The sequence below is a fragment of the Meleagris gallopavo genome, chromosome 1, assembly GCF_905368555.1.
Source record: "Meleagris gallopavo chromosome 1, MGAL_WU_HG_1.1, whole genome shotgun sequence".
Classification (NCBI taxonomy): Eukaryota; Metazoa; Chordata; class Aves; order Galliformes; family Phasianidae; genus Meleagris; species Meleagris gallopavo.
The window spans coordinates 153414924-153437486 of record NC_139404.1 but is presented as its reverse complement, the minus strand read 5'-3'; the positions used below and the strand labels follow the sequence as shown (position 1 = coordinate 153437486).

General features: G+C 41.3%; 1 protein-coding gene across 1 annotated transcript in view; it reads right to left on the bottom strand.

Moving 5' to 3' along the window:
- KLF12 (KLF transcription factor 12) overlaps positions 1 to 22563 on the bottom strand; it is a 280926-nt gene that overhangs the window by 85407 nt on the left and 172956 nt on the right. Inside the window, exon 4 of the mRNA XM_085228226.1 lies at positions 18672 to 19209. Coding sequence (XP_085084352.1) covers positions 18672 to 19209 — 538 coding nt within the window. The remainder of the gene's footprint in view (positions 1 to 18671; positions 19210 to 22563) is intronic.

Here is a 22563-nt window from a genome sequence, read left to right as displayed (position 1 = left end):
GTGTCACTCCAGTCAGCTCACAGCTAGGCATCTAAAATAGGCCAGGCATCCAGTTTTCTGACTCGATTCAATGCCAGTATCAACTTCTGAAGATGCCTTCCCTACATGTAATGTGTCAAAGCGTCTACAAATAACCTTGCACAGACAACTAACTTTCAGGTGACTGATGCTGGGTAACTGAGCTTCTTCCTTTAAGTAAGACTTTTTGAAAAGGTCATGTGCTCTCAAGTTTTAAGTACATCCAAACACTCACTGCAGGACTATTTTGTCCATCCACAGTTTACAGCATCCATACTGTATGGCAATGCAGTGGGTGTTAAGGTGCAGGCAGCGAGGAGCTGTGTTTGTGAGGCAAGGCCAGGGCTGCCCCATGCTGGTCTCACTGCAGTGCACGGTTGAGCCCGGCAGCCAAGATGGCAGTGCCTCAGGGCAAGGCTATTTATGAAAGTGCAAAAACACTGCACAGGCAGTGAAGAAAAAAGCAAGTAACAGCCTCGTGAACACCAGAGCCAAATAAGAAGGAAGGGAAGGAGATGCTCCACATATCAGAGTGGAGATTCTCCTGCAGCCTGTGGGAAGAATCCCTGCGGAGCAGATACCCATACTGCAGCCTGTAGAGGGAGCATTTCCTAAATGGGGAAGCTCAGGGAGAGCCTATGCTGGAGCAAGCTCTTATGACAAGAGCTACAAACCATAGAGAGCCCACATTAAGCAGGCTCATCCTGAAGGACTGCAGTCCAAGGAAGAGCCATGCCGGAGCCAGAGAAAAGTGTGAGGAAGAAGGAGCAGCACAGACAAACTGCAGTGTTCTGACCATAAGCTTCATTCCCCATCCTCCTGTGCGGCTGTGGGGAAAGAGGTGGAAAGGCTGGAAATGAAGAAGTGAAGCAAAGCCTGGAGCAAGGGAGGGCTCATCCATTTAACTTAAAATAAATGACATGATTTTCCCAAGTCTGGTTTATGCATGACAGTAATTGGTAAGCAATCTCCCTGTCTTTATCTCGATCCATGAACTCTTCCATCTTATTTTCTCACTACATTTTCAAGGTCAGGCTGGACCAGGCGTTGAGCAACCTGATCTAGCTGTCAGTGTCCCTGTTCATTGCAGAGGAGATGAACTAGATGACCTCTAAGTGTCCCTTTCAACTCGAGAGATTCTATGATTCCAAGTTCTGTTGAAGCAGGGAAGAGTGGCTGGATGGAGTCTGGCAGACAGTCAAAAGTCAGCCCTCCAGAGGTACCTTTTGTGAAAGCAGAGACAGCAAAGGAGACTAAAAACATAGGCTACATATATCCTCTCTTCATTCTTGGCTACTGCCTTCTAAAGGGAAACATGGACAACAGTATGCTGAGAGAGGAAACCAAGAGATGGATTGAGAGGAAACTTGGGGCACAGTCACAGAATCACAGGTTCCCTTTAGGTACTGAAAGCTGCAATTAGGTTACTCCGCAGCCTTCTTTCCTCCAGGCTGAACAAGCTCAGCTCCCTTAGCCTGTCTTTGTAGGGGAGGTGCTCCAGTCTCCTACAGTTTCCCACAAGTGTGAACTGGGATACTGACAAGAAATATTGGAGTTGCTTGCATCAAGGGACAGATGCAGAGATAAACTTCAGAAGTGATATAAACAAACACTCCTTGTCATCTGTGAATTACCATGCACAATCAGTAACTCTGAGAGATGCTGGAAGCATGTGGAGCGGAGAGCAAAACCAGAGATGCCTGATACTGCAAGGGAGGAGCAGGAAGGGAGGGCAGGCAAGAGATTTGTTTATAAATGTACATATTTTGTTTGGCCAGGTGAAACAGAAGAATGCAAGATAACTTACTTAATGAGCTTACTGTTCCAGTTTGCTAGCTTGTACTCTCCTATAACACACTGTGAAAGAGAGGATGCTTTCCAGGTCTTGCTTACATGTGTTTTAAGAAAGACAGCTTTTATTCTCCCTCAAGCTCTGGCTAAGGAGAGCCCTACAGAGCAGGTTTCCTTTACAGATCACGAACAGTTCATAAGGTGTCTCATAAGGTGTTCATAAGGTGTCTGTGGCTACACAACAACTTTGAAAATCACGGTTAAATTTCCCATTTCAGCATATTTCTTCAGTTGCTGTGTTCACATGACTCTAGAAAAGGGACTGAGTTACACTGAAGAATGGGAGGGATATAATACTCCAAGAGCTGTGAGGCCATAAAAGTAGCACTGATGGATAGCTGGGCTCTTGAAAAGAAAGCACTCTCTAAATGAGTGATGAATCTAGGGAAAGTTGGTCTTAAATTTTAATTTATATCTTGGCAGCAAACCACTTCTGAATGAAAGAACAATGACTGATTATAACTACCCTTCAGCTGCATTTTTATTTATGTTTAAGAACTTCACAAAGAAACTGTTATTAAGATATGTTCAGTAAGCCAATGTAACAATCCCCTCCTGAAGCACAGCCCATTGTACAGATGCACAGAATTACTTCTATTAGCACAGTTAAAGTGCCTCAGTACTGGCTGCATTCTGTTTGCTTGTTATTACTGCATGTAGACCCAAGAAAGCACCTTTTGCTTATCAAATCAAAGACTGTTGATAATGAAAAATAACCTGCACTGAGACAAGCATGCAGCACCTTAAAAAATATTCAGACATTCAATTATTTTGGGTAGAATAATCACCATTATGATCATGCTTCTGAAAATTGTAACTTATTCATGATGATATTCAATGTGTTTCTGATCATCAAGGATAATTTAGTATTTAAGAGTGACAGAACACGTCAATCAGCTGATTTGGCCCCAGAAAACTATTTGGAAAGAAGGTGCTACTTCTGAGCTTACTTATTCGGTAACAAGGCTACCTTGTTAAATGTAACTTCAAGATGATTACTACTTACTCCATTACTTTCCCAGTTTTTCTTAAAGTGAACCTCATTGCAGGAAGTTACACATTTATATAGACCCAGTTTTAAATGTTTCATAGGTGATGAATTTGTAAAATAAAATTAAGTAAAAAAATGTGTTTGTTACTTTGCATTTACTGTGGCTTAACCCAACTTGCACTATGGAAAACGCTTTAAGAAGCTAACTCAGAAACTTTCTTGATGTTTACATCTAGGCTTAACCTAAAATCACAGAAGTTATTTAGCAATTTAGTCCACAATATAGTTATTCTACACCAATTTTGAACACTTTACTATGAATACACCTACAGCACTGATATAAATGTATACAATAAGTATCTTATTGACACATTATTATATATAATATATTATATATTATTATATATAATTATTATATATTATATATATAATATATATATATAATATATATAATTAATAAATTATTATTAACACACTTGTGTTCCTTTTAAGACATACTGTTTCATTATTATTACAGATTGCCAGCTCTTAAGATATTATGGAGATTTCGACACCATTTGTTCTACACCAGGTTCTTAAATAACCTGAGGAATGTGCTAAGGTGAAAATTCAATTATACTAAATTAATACCTTCTATTTGTGTGTGCTCAATGAGGTACACAGTACTCCACATACTCATCATGTACCCATGAAGCTACCAGTGGAACTGTGCTTTTGCAACTAAGGATAATACAGCCCCATGGACACTATTTCCTTCATCAGCAGTCAACATCTGAGAACATCACAAAGTGTTGTGACACATCAGTATGGTGAGAGTGAAATGCTAGGAATGGAAATGTATCACTTGGCAAATTCAAGGATATTTTTGTTATATTTTCACAGAGAACCTAATTCAAGATGAACATTAAATTAGAGAACGATGCAGGGATAATTCCCTTATTTTTTAACGTCAGCCATATACATACACATTTTTTTTGGTCCCACTTTCTATTTAAGACCTCTTCTCCTGCTCAGTCTCTCCACAGCCCTCTAATTGTTTGCTCTCCTTCTCCTGGAAGGCCAATGGTATCCTGGGCTACATGAGAGGAGGAGTGACCAGTAGGCTGAGGGAGGTGATTGCTCCCCTCTGTTCCGCCCTCATGAGGCTCCATCTGGAGTACTGCATAAAAGTCTGGTGCCACAACACAGGAAAGATGAGGAGGTTGTGGAGAGGATCCAGGGGAGGGCCACAAAGATGATCCAAGGGCTAAAGCACCACTCCTATGAAGACAAGCTGAAGGAACTGGACTTGCTCAGTCTGAGGTTGTGGATGCCTCATCCCTAGAGGTGTTTAAGGCCAGACTGGCTGGGGCCCTGGACAATCTGATCTAACACATGATCTGGCAGCTGGCAACCTTGCCTGTGGCAGGGGAGTTGGAACATGATGGTCCCTTCCAGCCCAAGCCATTCCCTGATTCTATTATTCAATTTATGTCTATTAGATTCTTTGATAGCACTGGGGAAGGGCAAGTGTTGAAAGCCCTACAGGTGCTCCTTGCCCAAAAGACTCTCCACGGAGGACCAGCGGAACAAAAAGCAAAATAGGTTCAACTTCCTTCCTTCTCCTACTTCATATTTGGACAGCCATGATGCTGGTGAGCCAAGGTGACTATCCAGGAGGTAGAACTTTGCCTCAGACATATGGGGTAAAGTGCCCTGTTTTCTCCACAGCGTGGCTGCAGCTCCTGTAAGGAGAAACAGCCTTTAAAGCTACTTTCCTCTTTCAAAAGAGTCATGTGAAAAAACAACTTGCTGAAAGCCTAACAAATCTCTCCTCCTCATCATGAGTGCATGAACCGCAGTACAGATTTTTATACATACATAGTTCACAATTCCCACTTATGTCAACACCTTTCACTTTCTCTTGGACATCTAAGAACAACTGTTGAATGGCTGGTACCAAGGTTTATAAATACAAGAAGCAGTTCATAAATGCTGAATTAAGAGCAAATATTGGCCTAATGAACATCAAACTGGAAAGAAGGAAGAGATGTAGGCAAGAGATAATTTAACAAAATTAAATGAAAAAGGTGGAGGACAGGTGAGTAATGGAAAACAAGTGGCAAGCAAGAGAGTCCACAAGACATGCCAGTGCATTTTAACCTTCCCTTTCTATGAGGACCAAGATTTTTCTTGAACTTAGTAGTATGGGTCTTAAATACATCTGGCTGCACCACTGAATCAAGTCTTCCCTAGTACAAGCAGACATATTTAATCAATAAAGCTTAGGCTCTGAAAATGATCTGGTTTTCTTCCCCTTGCTAATCCTCTCGAAAGGCAAGATTTGTCCAGCACAGCTATCCAGTGATTCTAAGAAGTGTGAATGAGGCTAAGGTGAGGGAAGCAAAAAGAAACAAGTTAGAGAAGGGTTCCATGAGACAAAGGTGTCATTAAAAGACTGCACAAGAGTTCCAGAAGCAAGCTTTTACCATAACACATTGGCAAGACTGGCAAGCCTGGCGAGTTATTTAAGAATGTCTTTAGACATAAATGGCTCCAAGCAGTCATATCACTTTCTTTCCCTGTTAGCCTCAAGAAACAATGATATCTTCTACTAAAGATAATACAGAGAATTGCTTTTGACACAAACATACATGCAGCCTCACCTTGATGTCCACACTGTCAAACTGTACCAAAAAGGGGTTTCCTTCTAGGCAATACAAATGAATTCATCCTGTACTTGTTTTAAGGTAGGATTTGCAAACGGATCTGACAAAAGATGCATGTCAACCTGTAAATACTATGGAACTTGGTCTACCACCATGAATACGGAATCTGCCAACTGTTAGCTGCCAGTGGGAGAAAGTCTGATCTGGATCAGATATAGCATCATTTCTATTTCTGTCAAACTAAACACAGTTTCTGGCAGTAAAATTTATGGTGGTGTTTGGGGCCAGACGATAGAATCATAGAATCATAGAACCTTAAGGTTGGAAAAAACCTACAAGATCATCTAGTCCAACCGTTCTCCCATCACCATTGCTACCACAAGCTACTAAACCATATCTCGTAGCTCCTCATCCAGACACCTCTTGAACACTGCCAGGGACAGTGACTCTACCACCTCCCTGAGCAGGCCATTCCAGGGCCTGACCACTCTCTGAGAGAAAAAGTTCTTCCTTATGTCTAATCTAAATTTCCTCTGGTACAACTTGTGGCCATTTCCTCGGGTCCTGTTCAGAGAATTGGAAATTCCAAAAAATTCCAAACCCCTCCTCATCACAATCTCCCTTCAGAAAGTTGTAAAGTGCAATAAGGTCTCCTCTGAGACTCCTCTTCTCCAGACTGAACAATCTCAGCTCCCTTAACTGCTCCTCTAAGACCTGTGCTTCAGACCCCTCACCAGTTTTGTTGCCCTTCTCTGGGCACGTTCCAGGCCTTGATGCCTTTCTTGCAGTGAGGGGCCCAAAACTGAACACAATTCTCGAGGTGTAGCCTCAACAGTGCTGAGCACAGGGGGATGATTACCTCCCTGCTCCTGCTGGCCACACTATTTCTAATGCAGGCCAGGATGCCATTGGCCCTCTTGGCCACCTGGGCACACTGTTGGCTCATGTTCAGCCAAGCACCAATCAACACCCCCAGGTCCCTTATTTCTTAACAGGCATCCAGCCACTCAGCCCCAAGCCTATAGCACTGCACAGGGTTATTGTGGCCAGAGTGCAGGACCCAGCACTTGGTCTTATTGAACCTCATCCCATTCAACTCAGCCCAGTGATCCAGTCTATCCAGATCCCTCTGAAGGGCCTCCCTACTGTCAGGCAGATCAACACTACCTCCCAGCTTGGTGTCATCTGCAAACTTACTGAGGGTATACTCAATACTTGATTCTGGTTCTGGGGACAAAATTACCTCTCCTAAAGTGCCAGGACAGACTTCTTAAATTTGTACGAGTTTTTAATGGATGCTGATGTATTTTGTGCTTTCTGGCACAGAATCTATGTGAATGAATGAACCTGCCAGCTCAAAGATGGACAAATCCCTTGGATCCACAGCAATACACGGCAAAAATCCACGGCAGAGCCTTCACTTTCCCAAGGTAATAATGTAACCACAAGGACACGTAATTGTCGAATTTTTCTCCTTCCCCGCTCTCTAAACTTACACTGTTTGCGATGGAGCACTTTCTGGGAAGAGGAAACTTTCAATTTCACTCTCCAGGATGACAAGAACTCAGCACACCATTTCACAGAATCACAGAATCACAGAATCACAAAATCACAGAATAGCCTGGGTTGGAAGGGACCTCAAGGATCATGAATCTCCATCCCCCCTGCCACAGGCAGGGCCACCAACCTCCCCATTTAATACTAGACCAGGCTGCCCAGGGCCTCATCCCATCTGCCCATGAACACCTCTAGGGACGAGGCATCCACAACCTCTCTGGACAGTCTGTTCCACCACCTCACCACTCTCTCTGTAAAGAACTTCCCCCTGACATCCAACCTAAGTCTTCCCTCCCTCAACTTAAAACCATTCCCCTTGTACCTGTGGAATGTCTTTATGCTGTTTTTCACATCCCACAGTCAAGTTCAGTTCTGCCTGCGCCTTTGCTTTCCAGATACCACGTCTGCAAGTCCGGATGGCATCCCTGTACTGGGATTTGCACGTCTTGCAAACATTCTCAGGCTAACAGGCTGCTGGCTAATCAGCATCTCTATTTCCTCTGGGGAAAACTTTGTGTTCTCATTACAAATTGACACGCACACTTCACATGAAATTTTGATTTGAATCACTCCAGCCACTCTTGGGCATCTGTAGTTTCCCATCAGCTACTCTAACTTTTGGGGGCAATGGACAGACCTGAGCTCCCTCAGGAGAGAATGAAGAGGTTTATTCTACCCTAACATGTCCCATCCCATCACCTGACTTCTTCCCAGAAATTATTTAGAGATACACAGCCCAAGTGCTCTGACATGGTTGAGAAGACCATGCACCATCAAAAATCCTGGGGCTGGATGCCTATAGTAGGTGCTCTGAATCTGTCTCCTCTCAGGAGTGAAACAGGACATACACAAATATACTTCTGCAACTGCTGACAGATTTCAGCGACCACAACTCAATTTGACTTCCTCAAATGAAATCTCCTGCAAATGAAAGGATTCATCCCATCAGTAGGCTTGCTAAGATCTACTAGTAATTTCACATTTACATACCATCTTTGATTTAAAAGATGACACATTATTAGATGATGCTTGCTGGTGTGAAAATAGAGAAAATTTCAGCATCCAGAAACATTGAAGCCTCTGGCTCATTTTATTTTAATACCTCAGTTTTCTGAATTAAGTTAACTCCTCTGCTAATAGCTTTATAAACATATGTACGTGTAGGCCTGGTGATACACTACATCAAAGTATAAACTGCATCATGCTTAGTTTCCCTCTTAAAATAATTAAAAATCTGTTTCTGCTTTGTGAATCGATTTCCAAATTCAGACCTAGCTTGTTTTTGCTTTATACATTGAACTTCCCACTTTCTCTGAAGAACATCTAGTATCCAACATTCTGATTAAAGTGATTGCTCATGATGGGGTTCCTAAGTGACCTGACATCCCACCACGGGATCTGCAGAAATTAAATTCTGCAGAAATGAGTAGTCTTGAGGTACCTCAAATATACCTGCAAGAGTCGTGTTTTCTATTTTCTTAGGAACTTTTCCTCTCCATTTGTTTCCAGTGCATGATGGCACAGAGTAGCTAAGAGATCATAACTAGTTTTAAGTGACAGTCACTCTGCTCTAATTTCCACTAAGAATGAAAAATGCACTACTCAGCACTCCAAAATTTATATTTACAAGAACCTCATCAGTATGATTGAGACACATGTGCGTGTCTGTATGGGCACAGAGAGGGAAGGAGTGAGGTAAGAAGGAATTCATGACTAGAATGTAGGAATAGACAGGTATAAACTCTATTGGAAAGACAGGCAGGGAAGGAGAAGAGGGGGTGTTGCCCTCTACAACTATGAGCTGGAGTCCATGAAGCTCCACTTGGGGATAGATGAAGAGCTGACAGAGAGCTTATGGGTTAGGGTTAAAGGGAATGCAGGGGAAAGAAACGTCATAGTGAGAATCTGTTAGAGCCTGACTGAGAAGACAGAGTGGATGAGGCCCTCTATAAACAGATAGGAGCAGTTTCACATTCACAGAACATGGTCCTCGTGGGGGACTTCAACCACTCTGATATCTGTTGGAGGGACACACAGTAGGACATCAGAAATTGAAGAGGTTCCTGGAACGTGTTGATGATAACTTCCTGGCAGTCTGCTGAAGATCCCACTGAATGGAAAAGGGGAAACATAACCCACATTTTCAAGAAGAGAAAGAAAGAAGATCCAGGGATCTGCAGGTCAGTCATTCTCACCTCTGTGCCAATCATGGAAAAGATCCTCCTGAAGGCCTTACTAAGGCACAAAGAAAATAAAAATGAGGTGATTGATGGCAGCCAATATGGCTTCACCAAGGACAAGTCATGCCTGATGAACTTGTTGGCATTTTATGATGGGGTTACAGCGTCAGTGAATAAAGGAAGAGCAACTGACATCATCTACCTGGACCTGTACAAATTGTTTGACACTGTTCCACATGACATCCTGGTTACCAAATTGGATAAAAGGATTTGGTTGATGAACCACTCTCTGGAAAAGGAATTGGCTAGATGGTTGTACTAAGAGAGATGTGGTCAACAGCTCAGTGTCCAAGTGGAGACTGGTGATGAGTAGTGTTCCTCAGTGATCAGTGCTGGGACCAGTGTTATTTAACATCTTTGCAGGAGACATGGACAGTGGAATTGAGTGCACCCCTACCAAGTCTGCCAACACCACAAAGGTGAGCAGTACAGTTGACATGCTAAAGGGAAGGGACAGAATCCAGAGAGACCTGGACAGAGTTGAGAGATGGGTACATGCCAACCTCATGAACTCAACAAGGACAAGTACAAGGTCCTGCACCTGGGTTGGGGAAATCCCAAGCACAGATACAGGCTGGGCAGAGAATGGGTTGAGAGCAGCTCTAAGGAGAAGGACTTGGGAGTGTCAGTTGAAAGACTCAGTATGAGCCAGCAATGTGTGCCTGCAGCCCAGAAGCCCAACCGTATCGTGGGTTGCATCAAGATAAGTAGGACCAGCAGGGAGAGGAAGGTGATTCTGCTCCTCTACTCTGCTCTCGTAAAACCCCACTTGGAGTGCTGCATCCAGTTCTGGGGCCCCCAACATAAGAACATGGAGTTCTTGGAGTGGGTCCAGAGGAGGGCCACAAAGATTATCAGAGGGCTGAAGCACCTCCCCTACAAGGACAGGCTAAGAATGCTGGGGCTCTTCAGGTTGTAGAAGGGAAGGCTCTGAGGAGACCTTATAGCCCTTATAGCAGCCTTCCAGTACCTGAAGAAGGCCTGTAGGAAAGCTGGGGAGAAGCTTTTTATAAAGGCAGGTAGTGACAGGATGAGGGAAAATGATTTTAAAAAGGAAGAGGGTAGATTTAGACTAGGTATCAGAAAGACATCCTTTACTGTGAGGATGGTAAGAGACTGGAAGAAGCTATCCAGTGAGGTTGTGGATGCCCCCTCCCTGGAAGCATTCAAGGCTGGATGGGACTTTGAGCAACTTGGTCCAGAGGGAGGTGCCCCTGCCTATAGCAGGGGGTTGGAACTAGATGATCTTTAAAGGTCCTTTCCAACCCAAACCATTCTATGATTCTGTGATTCTAAGAAGGTTTTGTTGCCAGAAGGAAAATAGAGGTAATACAATTACAGCTCCACTCCCTGATGGGAAGAGGAAAGGAGCCTTTCAACAAGTCATGCCTTAGTATCCTCAGAAAAGAGCAAAATTTTCTGGAGCATCTCACTGAGTTCCTAAAGAAGGGACAATGGCAAGAGTATTGCTCCCTCTCTCTGCCTGTTTTGACCATTGATGCCAAAATGATGTCTTGGTCACCAGCAGCAACACTGAAGAAAACCATTTTTGGCCACGGGGACCCAACAGACAAATGTGAAGAATAAGTAATTCACAGGGGGCCACAGTAATCGTCATTAAAACCAATCATCTGCCAAGGGTTATGAATACTGTAGTGTCTCAAACATAACTTTGCTCTCTGCATTTGGCATGTGGCACAGTTCAGTACCTGAAATAACTGCCTGTGCAACTCTGCAGCCAGCGATTCCCAACCATTTCTGAAAATCCTCCTTCCTGGCAGGCTTCCACAGAGCAGGAGCCCAAGACCAAGTCCTCCCGCAGAAAATCACCAAAGGAGTACATCACAGAGGCTGCATTTTGTTTTGAGCGGTAGAAACAACACTTTCAGATATAGATGTACATGAGATTTGAAACAAAGCCTTCTGAGATTAGGTGTTATACTCAGGTTTACTTAGCGCCTTTCAGACAGGTGCCATAGGAAACCAAATCCTGGCTCTAGAGACCTAGCAAATGCACTCACAGTGGGAATGAAAGCATTTACTATTTTCTCCTCGTAATCTGGTACGTACTATATGGAGCACATATAGAGCATTTTTCTTCCTATTTAAAGTTCATTATAAGCACTTTATGCGCTGAGAAATGCTCTGAGCACACCTATCAGATTTTCAGTCAAAACAGCTTGGTGTCTGGTAGGGGCTATAGAACTGGTCGATTTATTTCATAAAATTTTATGTATAAAGCAGCAGTACCCATGAACTTAATGGTCAGAATATAGAGTCTACAGGGGTAATTTTTATTACAATTTATAGCAAGATTACCCATACTCCACAGTTTTCAGATTTTATTGAGATTTTATGGGACTATATGGCTAGAACAGTTAACTGCACCCAGCATAGCTATGGTTCACGGAGAATGGGAATTGGCACTGAACACAGTGTAACTAATCTACCATAGAATATTAATTGCTATGATCCCATCAAAGGCAATATTTAAAATCATTTCACCAATCAAATAATTTGCCATAAACCTGTGAAAGAATGGTGGTATGTAGAAATGTAAAGGTGAGAGTGATTGCATGAATGGAATGCATGCACATATTTAAAAATCTCTGTCATTGGGCTGTATACAGAAACATACAACACCATTTTATTTAAACAAAGGACTTTTCTTATTACAAGCTATTTGAATGTTGTGATTCTTATCTACAGAAACACCAAACTACTGAAACTACTGAGAATTAAATCACAGCATAAAATACACAAAAACTGAATCACTAGAAGTTAACAGGGAAGATTAACTAAAATATCACGAAGCCCCTACAAAAATAGTAGCAGATCGCAACTAATGCATTTCAACAGTCTGAAGATATTTTAGACACCAGAAAGTTTCCAGTAGGTTGGTCCAAGTCACAATAAAACCCAAGGCAGGGATAAAATAAATGAGAAGTTTTATGCGTATTTCAGCTGGATCCAAATTTGTGGGATAAAAGCAATTAGATCAGAACAATGCTGGTGAGACCACAAAACTGAAGGACCAGAGGCATCCTGGTACTGAAGACAAAGAAATAACAGCTTCTAATAGGTGTAGGGACTCAGGACATGTTGAAATGGCGTTCCTAATCCTCCTTATGCTTGGTTTCACAAACAAAGCTGGAATACATACTTACCTCGCTCCTTTCCCCAAACCTAGTGCTAACAAGAAACATATGAGGCTAAATCCATTGCTGATAAATGTTAAAAGAGTGTGCTTCTGTGGTGAAAACATCTATACATGAAGCTAGTGAGTCAACAGATCTGACTTTCTGTAGAAGACTGTCATTCAAGCTTCTTTGTCTAAAGCTTCTTTCTCAATTTAAACAGCAAAATATATCTTGCAACCTGTATTTTTACTCTCCGTTCTGGTGAGAATTACTGTTTACTCTAGTTCTTAAATATACACACCATCTCCAGTGACATGGACTCCACCCTGAAGCCAAGCCTGTTTCTCTCCCAGCCTAGCCTCTGCCAACTAGCTTCTCCTTTCCAAGAACAACTAGTATTTCTTCCAGACGAACTGCAGGAACAGAAGGAGAGATTCAAGCTGCAAACATTTTGGGGGGCAGGAAGGCGGGGGCAGACAGGTTGGAATACATACAGACCCAAAATATTTTTGTGTCCAACAACCAAAAATTACACTCAACTAGGTCCACCCTGATGCAACTCAAATCCAAAATCCACTGAAATGCAGAAAGAATCATGAAACAAAAAAAGGCAATGTTACCAGTTTTAATCAGGAGTCTCTTTCACAGCAAAATTGATACAAGCAGACCATATAATCTGATCTGTAAACATATGGATGGTTCTTAAATTCCTAATGTTGTACTACAAGTTGCATTTAATTTTGTGGAATAGACTTTACAGTAGATGGAAATATAGCACGTATATTTATATAAATAGAGTAGACGGTACTTTAAAAAACAGGTAGTGGACAACATACTCCAGTTTTAAGCCACAGCAAAATCTGTAGCAACAGGTACTACATTTCCTACTTATAAGTTAGGAATATGGCATGTGTAAGCTGTGAAGATATGCAATCCAGGTATTCCTGCAGGACTATATCCAAATGTAGTAGCATAAAAACAGGTCACGCCAATGTCATTGATGCTTATGCACGAGAGGTTGAAGTTGAAGTGGAAAATCAAAGTTTATAGTATTTTGAATGCTGGATTTTGTAATTGGTTCTGTGTTTTGGCAAACCTACAGTTCCTAAGAGTGAAAAAACACCTGAATCTGAAAAAAAACAAAACACCAAAGTTGTGCAGGTCCTTGGTGCACCATCACCAGGGGGAGCTTCTGAAATGCCCTTCAGTGAATGGAGTAACTCTTCTGAACTATGGAGAACAATTTTTAGGGATACTATCTTTCACAAAATCTGCCACTAGAGGGATGTGATTTGCTGGTAGTACTCATGGATATCATCTGAAAGGAAAACCGTGGAAAGACACAGAATAATGGGACTATAGTTTGCAGGGGAATGTGTTGCTACCCAGCCAGGCCATGTTGCTCTTCTCTATCTGAATCTTTCCTTGTTCCCTTTCACACTACAAATTCTGCCTGGATCCCTTTGCTACCCTGCTTTTGTCTCCTTCCTCTGTCTCTCATATCCTATTTTTCCTCTTGAGCATATTCACACCGCCATAACCCATCTCACCACCTCTCCTTTTCTCCCTTGTTCCCTTTCATCCTGTGTTTTACCCATCCTTTCCAGCTTCCCAGTAAGGTTTCTCCTTGCCTTTCCTCAAGCATTTTTTTTTCTTGCTTTACCCCTTAAGGAGACTCTGATTTATTTATTTTTTTTCAGAGCTCTGAATCTGTCTGGCTTTCTGCAAATGCTTATGAATACTAAAGAATGGTCAACAGTCCAAACCAAACTTGAGGTTCATGGCTCAATACCACAGAGGTTCTAGAGTTTTGCACAAAAAAAAAAAAAAAAAAAAAAAGGAACAAATTTTTCAACATAGAAAATGCTATGTTTTTTCCCTGTTCTCAGTCTCAGAAAGAACAGACTAATTTTCTTGAAATCAAAGAAATAAAAAGAAGGAAAAAAGGCACGGCCTGAGGCAAGAATATAGCATGAAAAATGCTAGCCTAAATGGTTAACATATAGACAAACTTCATGCAGCCAAAGACAAGGCTTTAATGGGAACTCTCAGGCAACCTTATCCATAGGTGTTGCTACCTGCTGTGCCTCTAATTACACATTTTAGCAACACACACCATTGCTGAACAGGGAAAAAAAACGAAGTGAGAAAAGAGTTTCTCCTGGGATTTTAACAAGCTGGAATACTTTAATATGTAATAATGCCTACTGGTCATAACACACAAAAAAATCTTGAAATCTTTTTCAAAATTTTTGATGACAGAATAATAGTGACCACTGAAGGAAGCAATCTTCATTCCTTCATCATGTTATAGGGGCTGAGGGACTCGTGGCACCCAGGAACAACTGCATGGCTTCCATCCCCCCTGTGTCCTGACAGCCTTAACTTATTGCCTCACTTTGTGTATACGGAATAACCTAAGGATTGGGTTGTGGGTAAGCTGGCAGTGCAGGGGTAGCATGTAGAAACATCAGCAGCATGAGAGTATCAGGAGGGGAAGTCTCAAAGATAATAGGAAAATATGTGTCTATCTGCATGTGCATGTGATTAGAGTGTTTTGGGATCACATAAAGGTGTTAGAAATGTGTAGGTACTTACAGAGACTTCACACATGCCTGCTCTTACATTACCAGCATATATCCTGAATGTATAATCCCTCATTACCTTCTTACTATATATTTTTAATAAATACCCAAAATACGGATTCTGATTTTGGTTTAAATCAGGTGAACTGAGAGGTTTATATGCTGAAACAAAAATCAGTCTGACAGAAGGGTGCTTTTGCAGCAAGGCCAAGGTTCCTGTTTCTCCTCCTGAAACATAGTAGTGACACAGGACCTGATGGGACACTCACTTCTGTGCCTGGTCACCTAAAGGAGTAATCCTCCTCGAAAACAAGTTATGGCATGTGGGAGACTGGGAAGTGATTAAGGACAAAGAATGAACAACTGATATATCCACCTGGACTTTGATATGTTCTCATACAACATCCTCTCCTCTGGAAAGACATAGATTTGATGGATGGACTGTTCAGTGGATAAGGAATTGGCTAGATGTCTACTTCCAAAGAGCAGCAGTCAATGCCTCTATGTCCAGGCAAAGAACAGTGACAAGGGGTGTCCCGCAGGGGATCCTTGCTGTTTAGTATCTTCACTGGTGAGACAGGCAGTGGGAATATAGTGCATACTCAGCAAGCTTTCAGATGCCAGTAAGCTAAGCAGTACAGATAACACTTTGTAGGAATGGGATGCCAAGCAGAGAGAAAGCAGGGCAGCAGAGTTGACGACAGTATGGGACAGAAATATTAACAAGAGATGAAACAGAGCTGCTAACTCAAAGAATCACAAGGAAGGATAATAATAAGTAAAGTAGAAAAAAAGAAGAGGTGAAAAGAGAGGAAGATAGATGATACAAAGAAACAGAGATTCCTTTTGCTGAAATAACGAGAGTACTCAAACCAGAACATGAAGAAGAGTCGATTTTACTTGAACTGTCTACAAAGCAGTTGTTGGAAGGATAGTTTTCTTGGAGAGAGAGGTGGACTTTATGGTTGCCATAAAGCACTAGGAGAAGCAGTAAGCCATCTGAGTAAAATACCTGGAGGCAGGGTTAAGCTAATAAAGGAAGTATGGGAGGTTAAAAATGAAAAGGTTCCAGTAAAACGTGGGAGGAACAGAACAATTCAGCACAAGGAAAACTGGGATCTGAGAGGGAATAACAATGGAAAGTATTTCTCTGTATTTCCCATCTCTTGCATTTTTCCCTGCTCTGAACCAGGTTGCACTTAATTTTGGATAGTTTTACCACTGAAAGTGTATCTGCTCAGGAAAATGCCTAAGTTTTATTCCAACGAAAAGAACATCAATACAAGCTCATGTAAAATCTAACAGTAAGTGCTGCCCAAACACACTCTTGTATCATGATTTAGATCCAAAGCAACAAGAATACATAAATTATGGAACCAATGTTGCTGATGCTATCAAACAGATAACCTCAGCAGATGACTTTGATTCAGCGTGCACGTTTTTTGTTTCAGAAAATGATTAACATTCATGTAAATGACAGAAGTAGTGACTTCAGATGTTTCTGAACCTACATTTCTCCCTCAGTTGGTATAGAGGATTAGTAGTCAATTCAGTTTGTCAAAGATGTCTTGTTTGCCTCAGTCCATTTACTTCTTTAAAGCTAATTAAGAGAAGTTAGTTTGTGCATTTATGAAATTTGTTTAATCAGTTATTTCATGCAACATCACTGTTACATTTATATTGTTTTACATTAAAAAAGAGAAAAATACACTCTAGCAAAAGATGACAAAAGATGACTACCTAGAGCGGACTGCTGCCCATTATTCTTCTACTGTATTTATTCAAATTCACCTGAACATTTCAATCAAAGTAATTAGTGAAAGCAAAATGGGTACAATTGACGAGAAAAAAAAACAACACCTTAATTCCTTCTTTTCCTTTAGCTTTAATAGGTACTGCAGGGCTGGTTAATGGTCTCTGCCAATAATAGTACAAAAGAGAGATTGTCAGGGCAGCTCAGGAGGCCTGGAGCTCGTGGGCTGAAATCCCTACAGCATATTAAATTCTGGAATTTTGTTGATGAAGCCAGGGTAGTGAATTTCCAACTTTTACAAGATCAAGAGGTCCTTCACATGGAGGAGAGTACTACCAGAGCCAAGCAGCACCTCAGAAAAGAAAACACATGGCAGAAATGCCGGATGAGCTCAAGGTCAGGTGCTGCTCAAAGCTCCAAAACCAAAATACAGGCTAAAACTGATTTTTTTTTAAATTTTTTTTTAATTTTTTTTTTTTTTTTTCCCAGACAACATGGTGAAACGTTCTGCTTTCATTTATCACTTCTTGACAAAATGCCACAAGGTCCTAAAACTGCATAATTGTATGAACTGTACTAAAACTTCTTAAACTGTCATTTTGAGGCTTAAAACGAAACATGGATCTGCTTTGAGTTTTGTTTCTATGGTTTAAGCCTGTAAAAAGGAAACACCTTGTACTTGAGTACTGAAGGAATGGGAGGAGAACCACAGACTTATGGACAACAGAACAGTACTAAACATCAGAATGACCAATCACTGCTGTATATACGTTAACAGAGAGACATGAGAGTTAAAAGAAAACATCTTTCAGCTGCGGGTATCTGTTCATTATGCAATTAGGTACTCAAGAGACATAATGCGTTACTAAATGTCCCGTAACTTCATAAGCCCTAAAGTGAGGTTATCTGTCAGTAGCTTTCCTTTCCGCTTCAAGCAATACCTCATTTCAGGGGAGAATTAGCCATATTTTATACGCCCATACACAATGAACCCTGAAATGAGTATCCCTCATTCCCTACCTCATGTTTCCATTTCTGTCACTAATGTCCTTCTTTATAAGGCTGTACTTTTCAAGGCATTTGGGCACATCTGTTTTCTCTTTTCTACCTCTATTCATTATATCATCATCTCTAACAATTTTTTGCTGCATTGGTAACTGATACTTTCTCATTTTTTCTTGCTCTCCATCTCCCCTTTCTGTGTTCTTTGGACTCCTCTCTACAACCATATCTGTCCTTCTGGCATGTGCTTTCCTCCTCCCCTCACACCTCTATGAGCCTCTTATATCCTGTGTCTGCAAAATTCATTCCCAGCACTTTGTGTGGTTTCCTTCCCTCCTGCTGTTTAATCTGGAAGAGGCAATTTCATTCAAAATATGCCACTCCTCCAGCCTAATAAAACCTACCTCTCTATGTACTACTGCTCTTTATTTCAAAAGCCTTCCCTTCTCACGTTCCAAGAGAACAAGTGCTTTCTCTTTGATGGAAACAATCTCTCTGACTCTCCTTCCCACTCTTGTTTTTTTGAGCTCTGTATCATCTGGTTAGTTTTTCATGTCCTTCGATGATATTCTATACACTGTCATTACTCTGTTGTCCTATTTCTTTAGTTCCTAGGAATGATCTATTTCTCACAGGACAAAACTTGACATGAGTTGTCTAAGCATCTAACATCACAGCTGACCTCAACTATTTTTTTGGAATTTATTTTAAAGAGCACTGAGGATAAGACTTCTAAAGGTCCTCCATGAGTAGCTGAAGTAGTATGTCACTTTGGCAAATGACACAGCAAGCTTGCAAACTAACAGTTTTGTAAGGCTGTTCTGTTTTCTTCATACAAGAATGATTTTACAGATACCACAGACACACAAAACCAGTTCTACCTTACCTTTGACGTGGCTTCTCCCATCCTCCAACAGTGGCACTACTATAGTGTTGTTCATATTCCCAGGTGATCTCACAGCTGTATAGACAACAGGTACCGACTGTACCACAACGGGTATACGGTGCACGTGACTCATTTTATTGGACTGCAAGTTCATGGGGCTTGAAGGTGGAACTGGATGGATAATGTGCAAAAATTGCTGACCTCCGACACCAGATGCAGAAGCCACAAGAGGACCTGGACTTAATACTGATGGTACAGATGCTGCTGAGGATACCGACGTTATTACTGTGGGTGATGAAGCTGGTCGACTCGAAGAAGAAGAAGTAGAAGAAGGGGAGGAGGCTGATGTGGTCATGGAAACTGGTGAAGATGAAGCTGCTGTAGGGGACGACCTGGCTTTGTTTATTGATAAGTCCACTGGTTCAGTCTGTGTTTGGAAATGATCTGTAGATAATGAATCCTCTGGGGGATCTGCCTTCATGTTGTTTAGAAGCAAGGGTACAGCTTCCATATCTGGGTAGTTGTGGACGTTTGGAGACTGTTGGGGAAGGATAGAAGGACATATTTTTAGTTACATATGTGGCTAAAGGCAACATAAACACCCAATGTGTCATCTCCAACAGAGATGGTCCCCAGTATTTTTTAAACAACTTTTCAAATGCTTGAAGACTGTAAGTTCTCCTGCTTGTCCTCTTTCTTCTAGACCAGGCAGACCTTGCTTCATCTTTCTATCATAAGTGACCTTTAAAAGAACAAGCCTAGTCACTTGTTCACTCTTTGCAGCAGCAATTCTTATTTGAGTTAGAACATCATATATATTTTTTCTCATTGCTATACTTTCTCTTTTTGGAAAATTTATTTTATAAGCTAATTAAGAAAAAAAAATCTTGATTTTGCAAAACAGCTTTGTGCTGTAGGCTAACTCTTTCAAAGCTAGTTGGTCTAAGTTTATTCTAGAACGGTGACACCTGTGATTTTTTATAGCTTTATTCCTTATTTTCATCATCAATGTGGTTAACAGAATTTTTGGATAATAATACTGGGCCAAAGATAGATCCCTGGAGAAGTCCATTTGATATATCTTCCTTTCATGACAGCACATTATTAATAACTATCCTACAAAAATATAACTTCAAGCAATTTGCAATAGGAAGAGCAAGAAAGGAAATGCTCATTGATAACCCAGTAGTAAGAGAACACTTAATATATACCTGGCACAACACTGCAGCAGTGCTTCTCTGCAGGCACACTGCCACAGTCCATTCCCTATTGCAGTATGGAACTCAACACAGATCAAAAAACTTACCAAGCTACTTCAAATTCTGATCCAAAACAATTCTTCCATACACAGATCTAATAAGCCATCTTTTTATGGTACTTAAGCAGCTCCAAATGCATTCCCTCATTCTCCAGACCACGGTATTTATGCAATTTCTAAAAATATTAAGGCAGACGCCAGAAATATTTCAGTTCACCCACTCTAGGTAGGCTAACAATCAAGCAAACTATAAATTTGATTTGGGATTTTTATAATCTGCTATGGTAAATATTTTCATTGAGAATCAACATTTTTGAGTCAGAGCCAAATTTCATCACAGAATGAACTTCAATTGCAAAAGGAAAACAGAAGCATTAATATTAAAAACCATAAAAACAGCAGCCTAAGTGGGTATTTTCCCTAGCATTATGAAAGATGAGATGTTTAGTAGACCTCATCCATTCAGTTGATTTAGGTTTGTTCTTGGACCTAACACTTCCCTCCATTTGAAAGCAAGAACATCTCTGGAACAGCACGTCTCCTGCTCTATTCACATACAAATCAACTTAAAACAAAGAGACCCCAATTCATCCGGCCACAGACCCTGCTGTTCTGTGGTAATAGAAATAAAAACAAAAATTCATTTATAAAGACAATGGGGATTTCTTCTTTAAAAAGAACACAGCATAAAGAACAGGTCACTTTTCAAAGCATGTAACAAATGCAAGTGGCAAGGTCGTGAAAATTTCTTCTTCTTCAAAAAGGTAGAAGAGTCTGTAATTGCTCAATGACTATTGCTTACAACTTACCCTGTATACTGTCAGTAATGAGATTCAGCATTAGGTACACTGGATGTGCAATGATAAAGACAAAACCATAAACATACATAGCACAAAGTGGGTCATATTTTAAATCTTGACAACAGCTGACAGAAGTCTTACACATGCAATGGGCAAGCAGCCTCGGTCTGCTTAGCTAAAGAGACTGGTGGCAGAGGGAAGGCAGGGTGGAAAGGGATACCCTGCACACCATACGCAAAACCTTTAGAAGATGTTGCCTTCAATCATATATCATAAAGGCTTGAGTGAAAGGGGATAGATGGGATTAACCCATATACATGAGAGATGCAAGATTCTCACGCATCCCCTTGTGCACAGGGCTGGTGGGCAAGGGTAAGGTACAGCATTTAGAAGCAGTACGAATTGCCAGATCCTGGTTGAAGAAGGGCAGATAAATGGACAGTAAAGGAACCCGTGCATGTTGATCCAGGCTGCTTCTGGGTGCATGAGGCAGATTTCAGTGACAGTGCTGCCTGCCTCAGTAGTATCAGGACCCCAGACTTGTACGAAGCCAGTGCCACCACTGCAAGTGCAAGCAGGAGAGATAGAAGTCACATTAAGCATTCCTTCCATGGATGAAAAGTCAGTTGCCTTTGAGATAAAACATACTTCATGTATCACCACAGACTTAAAGCTCTTTCTTCATTTGTTGTATGGAAAATGAAGTAATTACATCTACTCTTTTGGGACAAAAAAAAAAAAAAAAAAGAGAAAAGTACCAGGTAACAACAGGCTACCATGTAATTCACTTTCTTTTTTAGCAGTCTTTATATATTTATTTTTCCTATCACACAGTCCCTATATTATATCCGCCTTTCATTAGTACACTCTCCATCTGGTTTCTGGATCAGTCCTTGTACATGATTGGGGCTGCTATGTACTACGGTAATACAGTTACTATTACTATTTCAGCCTTCATTAGTAAGATGAAATTCACGCTGCCTTCATCAATGTCTACACAGAATAAAACTGGTTTGTGCTCCTATACCCTCCTTTCACTGGCAAAACTCTAAAAGTAAGATTGCCTGTGCTTTCATACACTCCATCTGTAACTGAATTCAGCTGACATTACAAAACACAGCAGGATCCTTACTAGTAACAGTTTGTGCCTCCTTTGGCTTAAGATAAAAACTGTAAACAAATGAGTTATATTTTGTACTGACAGTAGTCAATGTAGACACTATAACAACTTGCACTCTGACAGTGACCTAAAGATGATGGAGATGTTTTTCCAAGATCATGGATTTTAGACTAAGATGCCTGAGCTCTATTTAGTATCACAGAATCATAGAGTCACCAAGGTTGGAAAAGGCCTCCAGGATCATCCAGTCCGACTGTCCACCTATCACCAGTAGTTCTCACTAAACCATGTCCCTCAGTACAACATCTAAAGGTTCCTTGAAAGGTTCCTTGAACACCTCCAGAGTCAGTGACTCCATTGCCTCCCTGGGCAGCCCATTGCACTGCCTGACCATTCTTTCAGAAAAGCAGCATTTCCTGACATGCAGCCTGAATCTTCCCTGGCACAGCTTGAGACAATTCCCACCAGTCCTATCACTGTTACTGAGAGAAAAGGCCGACCCCCAGCTCACCACAAACTCCCTTCAGGTACTTGTAGAGAGCAATGAGGTCTCCTCTGAGCCTTCTCTTCTCCAGACTAAACAATCTCAGCTCCTTCAGATGCTCCCCATAAGACCTGTGCTCCAGACCACTCACAGCTTCACTGCTCTTCTCTGGACACATTCTCGGGCCTCAATGACTTTCTTGTAGTGAGGGGCCCAAAACTGCATACAGC